General features: G+C 39.5%; 1 protein-coding gene across 1 annotated transcript in view; it reads right to left on the bottom strand.

Moving 5' to 3' along the window:
- Positions 1–539: 539 nt before the first annotated feature.
- The window catches only part of LOC104548731 (prolyl endopeptidase-like), a gene marked incomplete at both ends in the record, with an annotated part of 14365 nt that continues 1719 nt past the window's right edge, over positions 540–13185 (bottom strand). Inside the window, 4 exons of the mRNA XM_010194833.1 lie at positions 540–661; positions 1917–2126; positions 4918–5048; positions 7282–7415. Of these exons, the coding sequence (XP_010193135.1) occupies positions 540–661; positions 1917–2126; positions 4918–5048; positions 7282–7415 (597 nt within the window). The remainder of the gene's footprint in view (positions 662–1916; positions 2127–4917; positions 5049–7281; positions 7416–13185) is intronic.

The following is a 13185-nucleotide window of genomic DNA, read 5'->3' as shown; positions in this document are numbered from 1 at the left end:
GTAAGGAAACTTAAAAGTCTCCAACTGTGCACACAGTATTAACAGATTTTAACCTATACATCTCCATTCTTCAAGTAAGTAGAACCAACATACTTCATTTTCAGGAAAGACATCATGAAAATAAATATAAATAAACTAAATACACGGCAGGGAATATCCAAAGACACTGATTATTGGAATAAGGCTCCTGTGCAAGAAGTGAAGTCTGGGGCTCAACACTGATAGAGAAGAAACAAGAACAGTGACACACTGTCCATCAAATGATCCTCCTGTCCTGGGATGTGTTATCAGGTAGAATGTCCTCAATGAGGAAAAAGGGGACAGGGTATGTGACTGTGTCATTACAGGCTTGAGGTCTGGTTTAAAGCAAACTAGACAAACTTTTTTTCAGCAATTCCTAATCAATGCTTCTCAGTTCAACTCTGCAACACTAATAAAAAGCATTCATTTAACAAAATGTTTTCTACTTTGTAACTACTGTAAGCTGTTAGAAACTGAATAACTGAACATAATGATGAGCTTTAGGGTGTTTACCGTACCTCAGCTCCTCCCATCCATTTTGGTTCATCAGGAAATTCGGCACATAGGATATCTTCTGACTGGTTAGTTCCCAATACATGATAATGCAGCTTTTGGTGCAGATTAGTGGAGGTCTCAGTGCCTAGTGAAATAAATGCAGATATTTAAACCAATTAGTTCTCAAAGTAATCTAACAACAGTCAAATAAAACCCTTAGAAATTTCTGTATTCCTTTGCATATAAAAGAGTAATTCAGCAGAGACACCTAGGAAGGGTTTCAGTCTACAACCATTCCCCTCCAAACAAACACCCTCCTCCAAAACAAAATAAAAATTCAAACCACACTGCAAATCTGCTCAAAGAGTTACCATTTCCTCTTATTGCTGATAACACATTCTCAAATATGAAGATTTATAATTTCAAGCTTTGCTTTCTAGAAATACTAAGCAAGCAAAGAAAAACAACAATCCCTGCCACCCTTTAATGATGATTTTGTTCTCTTTTCACCCTTGGCAACTAAGGGGAGATTACTTGCTAGTTAAGATTCCTAGAAACCCTCTACTTCCATTTGCTGAAAATAAAAAAGTAGTATTCTAAAGAACTGCATGAGGTGCTACTTTATTTTAATTTTTAAAAGAATTTGTTCTTGCAATATTTTCCAGTATTCCAGCTTCTGAACTAGAAACATTTAAAAATAAAAAAACACAAGGTGGGTATCTAACTTGCAAGTCTGGCAAAATAGCACTTAGGCTATAATAATAGGCTGCAAAAGCAAATACAGAGGGAAAACTCAGGCTCTCTCCAAGGCTTAACAAAGTGCACAGCTCCAGAAGAAACTTTTCAGTATATCTACCTTACAGTAAGAGCTGGTAAATTCCTTCCCTACTGATGCTTCTCAGAAATTTATTCTGCTTTTCATCCTGCTCCTTGAGTTTTGCTAGCATAAACATTTTGTGTTGCTGTGTGAACCACAGCTGAATTAATCTGGTTGAATAACAGAAAACCTTATGTCCCAGATTGCTATTCATCAGCTCAACCTCCCAAGCCAGTTCACCTACACCCACACAAATGCATAAGTGGAAGAGACCTAAGTAAGCTGTCACCAGACATCAAATTCCAGTCAATAACACCCTGTATGAAAGCCAAGTAAATCACTGCAGAGAAAAAGAAAAGGAGCAGCAAAATTTAAGAGAAAGACAGGGACAGGCAGACAAGAGGATACTCTCACTAACTTAGTACAGGCTTCGGTCACACAAGACAATCTGATACCTCACTGTATCAACTAGTATAGATACTTATTTCAGTATGAACTAGCAGAGCTAATTATCTGTTGCATCAATTTATTACAAAGGTCATTTTGCTTACATGTTGCATGCAATTAGTACAGCCATACTTACCATCACTTTTCCCATCTTGTTTTGGATAGCAGTTATAGAACATGCCTTTTCCATCATGGGTCCATGCCATGCAACTGAATTTAACTCTCTCCAGTGTATCTGGAAGGTCCTCAGGACCTTCTACTTTCATAAACTTGATTGTAATCCAATCAGAGCCACTGGAACTCAGGCCGTACGCGAAGTATTCACCATCTTCACTGAATGCATAGCCTAAGAAATTGGAAACAAACAAGATAAAATAGGAACCAGCACAAGAATTCAGTATTTTCCAAGAAAGTGTTTGTTATTCTGCCTCACAACTTATTATTTACTACACATTAGCCAAGTCCGAACAAAAGAGAGGTGAAACTGCAGAAGTAGTTTAAAGAACTGTGTTCACAAAACACTGAGAGAAGAGGGTTTATTTTCTAACAACAGTGCAGGCAACTACATCTGCTATCATCTGGGATTCACAACACCTTTGCAGCCGCTGTGGACTTCTCAAGTAGTTCAGAGAGCTCAGTTTAGGCACGCGCGCTCAGTCAGTATGTTCAGTAACATCACTTATGCCCAACATCTGAATTATGATTTGAGTAATAATTCTACTTCCCTGAGTTTACGGGGAAGAGGTGGAGACTGAAAATGCACACAGGTAGATAATTTAAAGTGAGATTTTAAGAGAAAAACAGTACCAAAGAAGTCAACAGAAACCAAGATGCAAGCAATGCATCCTGAAATAAAGCAAATACCACTTACCAAATACTGGAGTCACTAAAAACTAGACCCTGCAAAGCCATGAAAACAGAGGTAACTGGAAAAAATTGCCACTAGCATGCAAGTGGACTCATCACCAGTATTCTCAGCTAAGACCTCTCATATATGTCACCCTATCCAAATTGTGAGGAAAATATGATTCTGAAGAAAAAAAATAAAAATCAAAGAGCTTCCCTCATAGTTGGTAAGGATCAAATTCACTCTTGCAAATCAACTCAAGTGTTAAGTGACTGAATCATCATAGACCTGTACAGACCTGAAAGTAACTACTGAAAAAAAGCCACACTAAAAAAGTTGCACTTCATAGAAGTCATAGGATTGAGAGACACCACTGCGCCACCCTAACATATTCTCCTTCATAAGGGTGGCCATTCTGATAGAGAACAAGAGTCCACTCAGCTGTCCTCAGGAGTAACCACAATGGGACACTGACAAGTTTAAGAATAATGCAAGTACATATAATATTTCCCTCAAATACTCCTACGACCTCTGACCATTTTTAGCTTAGATGACTTCTTTTCCATGAAGTAGCTGGTTAATAATCCTCAGTTCTTCTCTTCTCCCTGACCTTATCCAGCTTGCCCTTAAATCCACAGTAAGTTTTTTGCATCACCAACATCCATTGGTAGGGGGTTCTACAAATCTACTTCTTGTGGCATGAACCATCATCTTCTTTTGTTTGCTCTGGACTCAACTCCTACCACCTTCATTTGATATCCTCTCATTCTTGTAATAGAAAAAATGATGACTAACCAACCTCTATTCACTCTCTCCATGCTACTGCATGCCACAAATGATTCTGCAGACCGCTACTATATCCCTGCTAAATTGTCCCTTTTCCTAGCTGATTGATCTGGGCACACTTGATTGTCTCTGTCCTTTGCTCCATACCCTTGAGTGTTCCTACTGTCCTCCTCTGAACTGTATTTCAGAGCCCCTTTTGAGCTGAGAGGACAGGAACTATATCTAGTATTCAATGCCATGGAGTAAACCCCTGCTTACTAATGCAATGGTGGTTTCTGTTTCGTTCTCTAGTTCCTTCTTAATAATTTCTGATATTCGATGTGCTGATTTGGCTGCTACTGAGAACACGGCTGACATTTTCATGGAAGTACACCCTAAGAATTGTTCCCAAGTGGTCGTGGTCAGCTCAGAGTCTGTTACATCTATTTCTCTACAAACGAGGTTAGGATTGTTTGTCCCCTGTACATCACTTAATTTATCTGCACAGAGAGTTTTACTTGTTAATTTACTGCCCACTCACTATTGCTAAGGTCTTCCTGCAGCTCTTCAGTTGTACTTCAGCCTTTACCTGGAATAACTTTGTATCATCACCAAACTCTGTCACCTCACTGATACTCCTTTTTCTAACATAGATGAACATACTGAACAGTGCAAGTCCTAGCACTGTCCTGTTACCCTACTGGTAACTTCTCCTTTAGCAGCAGATCAGTTATTCCTGTCCCTGCCCTTAAATCAATTATTTTTCAACACCAGGAGTTTCCCCTCTTGTCCTATGGTCGTTGTTTCTCTAAGTGCATTTGGAAAAAGACTTTGTCATAAGCTTTTTAGAAATACAGAAATATTATATGAATCCAATTTCTTACATAAAAAGTTCAAGGCAGGACTTCTCACTAAAAAACCTCATACTGCTTCTTTTCAACTAGGTCAAACTTAGCAAGAAGCATCCACTAATTCTGTCCTCTGCTTTTATTAACTGTCCTTGAACAGACTTAAAGGACTTCTAGATCCAAGAGTTTTGCTTCTACAAGCAGCCAACAGGGAGTGGGAGAATGGACAGCTGACACAAGTTAAAGCCCAGGTGAACACAAGCAGCTTTGCAATTCTCATAAAAGTTAACACTACATTCCTTCACAGTCTCTTACCTTAACTTGCTGGCTTGTGTACAAGATATAAAATACAATTTTAAGAGAATTAGTAATATAAATATATAAACCATTTTTTCCCCTGCTATGTACAGCCTCAAGATCTGTTCATACTTCAGTGGAAACCTGTCACAGACTTGTGAAAAAAAGACATTGAAAAACTGAACCAAGTTAATTGTGAATACAATGCAGATTCAGAAGTGTTTTTCTGAAACACTGTACGAAACCACATATGGCTATTGTGACTACTTTGACTAAAAATAGCTACTCTAGCCATACTTTTATAGGTGAAGAGCTGGAAACTATTAACAACTTCTGCTGAAGACCCAGACTTAGTTGGCAGGAACTGCTGTCTCACTAACCTCGTAAAGCCACAGTGCCATCATCAGAAAGCTTATTTGGATCAAGGAAAACTTTGGCATCGGCATCCAAGGAGTCTTGTACATATAAAACTCGCTGGTTCTGCAGTCCTGTATTGTAGAAGTGAAAATACCTAAAAGAACACGAGGGAAAAGTAAGTAAGAAGAACTCGGATTTTCAGTAGCGCAAGCAAGAAAATCTTCTACAGGATTGTTACGAAATAAATAAAAGACAGATAAATATATAAGGGAATTACAAGCTTCACAGTAGAGTAGGAATCATGGCTTCCTCTGTGGCCATCAGAGGACTGAATTTAACCATCCACCATGGAATTTAACCATCCTCTGTAGGTGTCTTTCTCTTCCCCTTAGTACAGAGCAAGCCCCAAGACCAATTTCTAGGCCTCTGAAAATGAGAGGAATCTCACCTCCATGTGATACAGACTGTATAGAAGAGACTGTAGGATGCACTCAAAACATCTTTTAAAAATAAAAGCTGCATTTGCCACAGTGCATTTGAAACAAAGCTAAGTATACTATATATAACTCTACATTAAACAGCTTTGGCAGCCTTAATGCTTCTCTGTTACAAGTATTGGCACAGGTTCCCATCCCCTATGTTCTAACCTTTGTCATTCACATAGCTGCTTTCAAGCTGTATCAGGTAGCAGACAAATGTTAAAATGAAAGAATTGAAAATGTTTCATTTGTATTTCCCAATGTCCCTAAAATTGTGTGTGTTTTGAAAAAGCTGTAGGAACAGAGAATTACAGAATTCTCTTTAGTGAGTGTTAATCCTCACATCATAAGACACTACAGAGCTCAACAAAAATCAATAAATGTATTCTATACAATTAATAGGCACTACACTTTTCTTCCTTCAGAGGACTTCTGCGTTTTACTACACAAACCCATCACTTACATCAAATAGCAACTTCACTTGGTGGAACAGGGAAATTTATGGGGTAAAGGTCAAACCTAAACATAAGTTCACATGTTCCTTAAGACTATCCAGTACTTGGATACAAGCACTGCTAAACCCTGAAGGGGGAACTATACTCACCAAGGCCCGGCTAACAATCTGAACTAGTAATACGTTCAAATACTAATAATAACGGTCAGCAGCAAATGACAAAATTGAAAGATTCAAATGAATACAAGAAAAAGATAAGTAATTTTCCATTTGACCATGCATCTTTTAGCCAATTTCACCTCTGCAATGCTGGGCAATAAGCTGGGAAGCAAAGGTCAAACTATGTGACAGACACAGCACCTCCCTGGGCGCTCTTCCCCTCTGCAGATCCTACAGAATCGCTTTTCAGACACTGTCCTGTAGCAGCCATTCTTCAGAAGAAAACTGCAGTAATTATATTTCAGAATTCTAACTGTCATAGGATGTTTAGCTCATACTTCAAATAGAATAGTTCCTCCCACCACCCCTTACTAAGTGTTACTTAACTTGGTAGAGCCCTCTTGATCTCCTCCAACACTGTAATATATGGAGTTTTGGTATTACTTTTAAACTGCTGTGATTTAAATTTAGCACATGTTGAAAAATGAGTAACATTCAGAAAAACTAAAAAGACTACTTGTTTTCCCCATGACAAAGAATGACTACCTCTTTTTCAACTGCTAAAACAATCTAAATTAACTAACAGTTTCACCCCTTTACTCCCTTTCTCTAGGAGACTGCGAGTGTTTCTGAAAGAGGTCACATAAAATTGAGTAGCAGCTGCAGTCTCCAGACTTTTGGCAAGCCACAGACACACCCCCTCTTCCCCTAGCCACAGAATTAAAACAGGGATACAAGCAGGCTAGGTACTGCAATACAGCAGAATTTATTTCTTAGAAGACAGTTCTTTTTGCATCAGTTGCCTGAAGTCCTGCAAATGATTCTTCCCCTCTTTGTTGCAGGAGCTGTTTTTCACAAGGGAATTCCCGCTGCTTTTCACTGGCTATAACTAAACAAAAATCCTACCAGCTGTTTAAAATATGACCAGCATTTCCGTAAATATTTATAACAACATGCACGTGACAGACTCGTGCTGTTTTCAGGATAAAGTGCCTTTAACTATACTGACAGTGACCACCCCTGAAAGTAACTCCCTCAAAGTTTTACTTTTACAACAGGTATTCTAAAAAGTTTTGATAAACTCACAATTCTTCCTTTAAAAAGAAAAGGTGACAAAAACACAAGAAGAATATCTTGTGCTTTGCATCATCCAACCATACATATTAACACTGGCTTACTTTTCCTAGTTTCCAGCTAATAAATACAAATATAATTTATAATTTGCTTTCCTAACTAGTAGTTGCTTTTGACTTGCTTCACATTCATCACCAACACCAAAGACATTCCTCACATACCTTTTTCCTTTCTTGAAGTGGCAACTGTACTTAGGGTAATCGTACAGTTCAGTCATCCGTTCCTTGAACAGCCCTCTGACAGGACACTGCTCGAGAAAGGGTACTGTGAGCTTGTTCTGAGCCTCCACGAATGCCTGAAAGAAAACAATACCCACAAAAAAAGACATGAACTCAAGCAGAAATGCTATTTCCTAGGAGAAATACTATTTTCTGAAGCAATGTATCACAGACATCTTTCTCCCCATACTGGTTGTGCAGTGTCACACCTGAAGAGTCTTATATACTCATCTGAATAATACCACAATACTGTAATAAGATTGATCTTATATACTGAATAAAGTATCTCCAGGGCACACACCAGGGGTTCAGTCAAAGACAAGCCAGATTCCTGCCCATTCCCTTTAAAAACAAAACAAAACAACAACCCAAACCTCATGCTCTTAGAAACTCTCCTTAGGTTTTCCTAAATGGCACAGAAAAGCTAATTTATGGTATATACCTAGGAAACAGAATCATAAAATAGTTTGGTTGGAAAAGACCTTTAAGATCATCAAGTCCAATCACAACCTAACTCTACGAAATCTGGAGTTAAACCATGTCCCTTAGTACCACATCAATGCATTTTTTGAACACCTCTAGGGATGGTGATTCATCCACCTCCCTGTGAAGTCTTCTAGTATTTAATCACCCTCTCAGTGAAATAGTTTCTTCTAATGTCCAACCTAGACCTCTCCTGGCACAACTCCACCTCCCAGTCACAAACACTTAATAACAATGGCCAAAACCATTACCGCTCCAGCTGTTTGCGAGAGGCTGCCACTCCCATGGCATGCAGAGAAAAACTGGTGCTCTGCTGGTGTTTCACCATCCCTATTTATAGCACAGTACATTAACGTAAAATTAATACCTAAGCATCTTCAGGTGAACCACAGCTGCTAAGAAGCAGTCACGTCAGCTCTTCTGTCTCAAACATGGAGTAGGAAAGACAGGACACAGTGTGTGTGTCTGTAATTCACAGTCAGATGTGGCAGTGATGGCTGCAGTATCACTCTGGGACCCCAGACTCTTACCCCATCCACTCGTCCCTTGCTTACACAGGTCTCCTTTCCAGTTGCTTTGAAAGATGTTATTATTTCTACCTGTCCTGAATCTGTCACTCAGAAAGCGTATCAATGCATGATAACCTCTGAGCTACACCTCAGCGCAGGGCATGACCCACAGGAACAGCAGGGCTACAATCCATATTCCACAGCTTGTGTTTCACAGGTCTTCTGAAAAGCCAGCTGCTGCACAGAGCACCTGGCACACATTTACCAACTGCTATCATCACTTACTCATTTAATAATTCTGCAGGAGAAAGAGGGAAGAATAGTACACAAAACTCTTTCAGTAGCATTTTACATATGTTTCACATGGTGAGAAGAGAACACATGAGGCAAGCAGAGAGACACTCTCCCTCCCCTTTGCCTCACTGCCCCAGCAGTGCATAGCCAAGAGCTGCATTACACATCAAGCTGTGCTTTCAGACACTTGTCATGCCAAAAGGTAAAGGAGAAAGTGCATTAATTATGGTCAGTCTCCACTTGAGAGGTATTTGTTCATGCCTAACAAAGCATACAGAAAGTGATAAGCTTTAAACATGCAAGTGCAGAATCAGCAATGCCCTAAGAGAACTTGGCTAAGTGCTGAAACATATTAGTGTAAGAACACATGGGCTGGTTACACAAAAGGACAATACAAGAAAGCAAGCACTACAGCACTGAAAAGGAACAGATACAGAAGACTAACACTGATGACTTCTGAACCTTTACTCAAAATTAGACTCTATGTATTAGCAAGGATTGAATCAGGAATGATCACTTGAGAAAAAGGAAAGAGGCAAATGCATTGCCAAGAGAAGGCCAATTTTTGCTTCAGTTCTCCCTCCGAGGATCATACTGGCACAGACAGCTTCAACACCCAGGACGGCAGCACAGCACATCCCATCCCAGTGGCATGTCAAACCAGCACGCAGCCTCCACATTGTATTGCTATAACCCCCACTCAGATTGAAGAACTTAAACCTACCCAAGAATTATGTGTATCTCAGTTTGTTTTCTCTAAATGGAAACGTGAATTTCACAGACGACATACGCAAACATCTAGACAGCACATGCTACACAAATGAACTAAGTACTCAAAGTGTCGTGACATTTTCAGAGAAAAGGCATCTTATAAAAGCATGTATAAAACCATACGTTGTACTGGATGGGCAAAAGCAATTTTCAGTTGCATTTAGTAGGCACAAACCAGCACACATCTTTGTTTCATCTATCAATGCCGCAATGAAAACGGTAACATTGCTGCAAGGTTATACTGGAACTGTGCATTACTCACTCTGAACTGACTCACAGTCACATCTTACCACATCTGCTTTCAGTACTGGTATTCAAAGACGAGACACAAACTGCTCTTCACAAGCATTTGTTGCACAAGAGCATGCTTACATACTAACTATTGCACTCGCAACTGAATCACTAGTAATTTTGCTTTTACAAGAACTTAATATATTTTTCCCATTTCCAATTAGATTCCAAGATCCCAGGACTATTTGTAAGATAGAATGCCACTACTACCTGAAAAAGGAGGTAGGGATGACAGGTTTTTGAAAAGAAAAATCCAGTCCAGTTCAGAAACTCTGTTCTTACACTTTTGAGCACAAGGTTGCACTCATGTTCAAACACCAATACATAATTGAAGTATTGCTCTAGGTAAAGTACAGGAACAGCTGTGAGCAGAAATTCTCACAGTAAACAACTCCATCCGCCACTCTGAGCTAAAGAGATGCCACCCAGGCTACAGGGCTAACAGCAACTCTGTACATCTTCATGAGCCTGTAGAGAAAGACTCTTATTTTACCTGTAGAAATCTGCACCTGACAATCTGTCATAAGCCTTGAAACAGGACAGAATTTGCTAGCAGAAGAAAGGACAGAATAAGGGTCCAAGTAAGGCTTATGGGCATCTCAGAAAATGTAATCTGAAAAGCACAAAAATTTCTGAAGTACTGTACAAAGACTAGAGATGTTCTACGAGGCTGAAGTGTCTTGCCATTACTTGAGCAGGCCAATAGTTTGTTGGTTTTGGTTTATTTAAAAGTATAACTAAATTTCATCTAAAAACCAAATAACGAAATGTTTTAACTGTGCTTTGTTACAGCCTATCAGCTTTCTACATGCTACTACTCAATTCTCTGAAGACAGTGATTTCCACTCATAGTATACTTTCCAAGGAGAAGTCTTAGGACAGAAATTGTTTTAACGTTACCAGGTTTAGTTATTAATCTGTGAAGTATTTACAGTTTAAGAGTTACTCCCAAAATCTTCATATATATCTTCCCAGTAAAAGGCGGTTCAGTGCAAGTCCTACAAGAGGGCACATAGCTTTTTTGAAGTACTATAAAACAAAACAAAGCAGACTTCTGGTAGCTTGCCACTTAGCGAGCACTTCAGTATTTAGCAAAGAAAAATTCAAAGTGCAATCGGAAATTTATCAAAACACATGAATGAAACAATGGTCTAACAGACCTACAAATCCATTTCATTGTAGTTCTGTGTTTTAATTCTAGTCTTAATCCAAACATACACCTGTTCATAATATCACAACTCAGCTCTGTATGCTACACGATCCCTGCTCTTTCATCCCTCGTCCATCCCTCACGTCTGAAACGAGCTTTACAACACATTACTGTCCACACCAGCAGTGACTTAAGGTACCGTATATGACTGACAAACTTACAGTAGCGAAAGACTTTGCTGTAGCCCAAAAAGAGCTTATTTCCCACAAAGTGTAAGAACAAACCAAGAAGTTGAAAAGGCCAACCAAGACAAACCCAAGACAATAGGAAAAGTGTGGTTTTGCAGTGGTGGCCTATGTCACCACCAGAAGTGTTTTACCAGGGTAGCATAACATTTCAACTACGCTGGGGATGCTTCCTCAGCCCGTCTTAAAGATCAGTGGCCACAGAGCCATAGAGCATAAACCTAGCTTCCGCACCTCCTCCCTCCAAAGTGAGGAAGGAACCTCCCCACCTGAATAGGGGTCAGTTTCTATTTGCACATCTGGAGAAGAAAGTTTTGTTTGCTTATAGCTGTGCAGGACTACTACAACCAAGCACACATAGGGAAAAAAGTGGTTTGGTAAAGCACACAGATGGTGAACATGGAGGTGTGCACTTCCTGAACAACAGCTTTTCCACAGAGACCGAGGATGCGGCTTGATGATTGGCTTCATCAGCTCCAAGACTGAGCATCCGACAGCAATCAGTCCTGCTTAGCCACCTACAGATTTCAATAACCTCCTTTTTATAGCAAATACATACACTACACATGGAATAAGATAATCTTGGTGACCTGGCTTAAAAGTTTTCTGACCTATTTGACTTTCACCTAATTAAAAGTAGGCTGTGGGCTGCTAGAAAAGGAAAGATAGCATTTTTGAACCATCTTAGATCCAACTATCATTTGGCCTTGGGGTGACCTATATTACACATGTGTGCTAACAGAAAACTAACCCACCAAAGGCTTTCTCTCCAGAACATCACCTTGTGATGGCTATACCCATGCAAGGGAGAAACAGAAACATTCAGGTCAGCGCGAGGAAGAGGAGAGAGGGAAGAGAGAAACCACAGAAACACCTGACTTAATGGAAACCTGTGAACTGCAGTGGGTCAGATACAGTACCGTCTGCACTCTACTCTCACTGCAAAAATACCTCATTAAACCAATTTAAAAAAAAATCCCACCCTTCTATGTTCACTTGTTTGTATTCTGCTAACTATAAGAGCCCACGAGAACATCTGGACTAGCTGCAGGAAAAAAAGTATATGATTCTTTATACTCATAGCTGTTGTGGATAATTTCTTTCAGTCCCAGTGGACATCAGGTGAGACTGCCATGAAAATTCCAGTTAAAACCAACCTCGCTTCCCTGTGCTTCTTTCTCCATGTTTCAAGAAATAGTAAACTTGGTGTTTCATTGACTCACATCAACACAAAAACAAAGCGAGGCCTACCCATTTATTTTCTGCGACCATACCAATGCTTGACATGACTATTTCTGTCAAGTCTAGAAAAGTAGAATTCCAACAGATTTGTGTATCTATTTGACAGCACACACCAAATAATTTTGACTGTTCGCATGTGAGAAAAGGTTCCTAACAATAAATGAATGTTGATTAGGCTTCACTCTTGACATCAATCAGAATTTTCACTGTTACACATACTCAAAGCACGCAAGCATGTTGTAAACAGGAACCAAACAGGGGCTTTTTCACTACAGATGAGCATGGATGCCCAAGAAATTCTTCTTCTGGTTCTGTATTTAATATGTAGAAAATTAAAGGTAGCCTACTGTACACAGTATATTTTTACTTTTTTTTTAAAACAAATGGAGATTTGGGACAATAAGGAGTGCATAAAGAGAGTGACTTGAAGGAAGAGTGTTAAGGGCACAGGTCTCAAGATCAGTGACATAAAGGCTTGAAAAGTCTACAAAGCAAGCTCCAAACCCTCTCTGAAGCCTGCACAGTCGTCCAATGCATCTATACCAGTGTCTGCTTATTCTCTGATTCAGTAAGCTCAGAATGGCTGTTCTGTAGAGGTCCTGCTAACTACCTCAAAAACTTGGAGATAAAACTATTACAAGAAACCAGCAAGAAAGAGTAGCTGGCAGCAACCTCTCCTGCAGAGCACAAAGAAGTGAGTGATAAAGCAGATGAAAAGAGTTTAGCACTTCAAGATTATTTTTTTCTGACCTCTTTTATGAAAGAGGTAGAAGACCAAAATACTTGAATTCACTTCATTCAGTAATTCCTGGAACTTTGGAAAAAGATGACACACTCGTGTACTTATACACACAGGCACTCT

The sequence above is a fragment of the Mesitornis unicolor genome, unplaced genomic scaffold (genome assembly GCF_000695765.1).
Source record: "Mesitornis unicolor isolate BGI_N332 unplaced genomic scaffold, ASM69576v1 scaffold19871, whole genome shotgun sequence".
NCBI classification, from domain to species: domain Eukaryota; kingdom Metazoa; phylum Chordata; class Aves; order Mesitornithiformes; family Mesitornithidae; genus Mesitornis; species Mesitornis unicolor.
The sequence above is the reverse complement of the archived record's forward strand: the minus strand, read 5'-3'. Positions and strand labels throughout refer to the sequence as shown.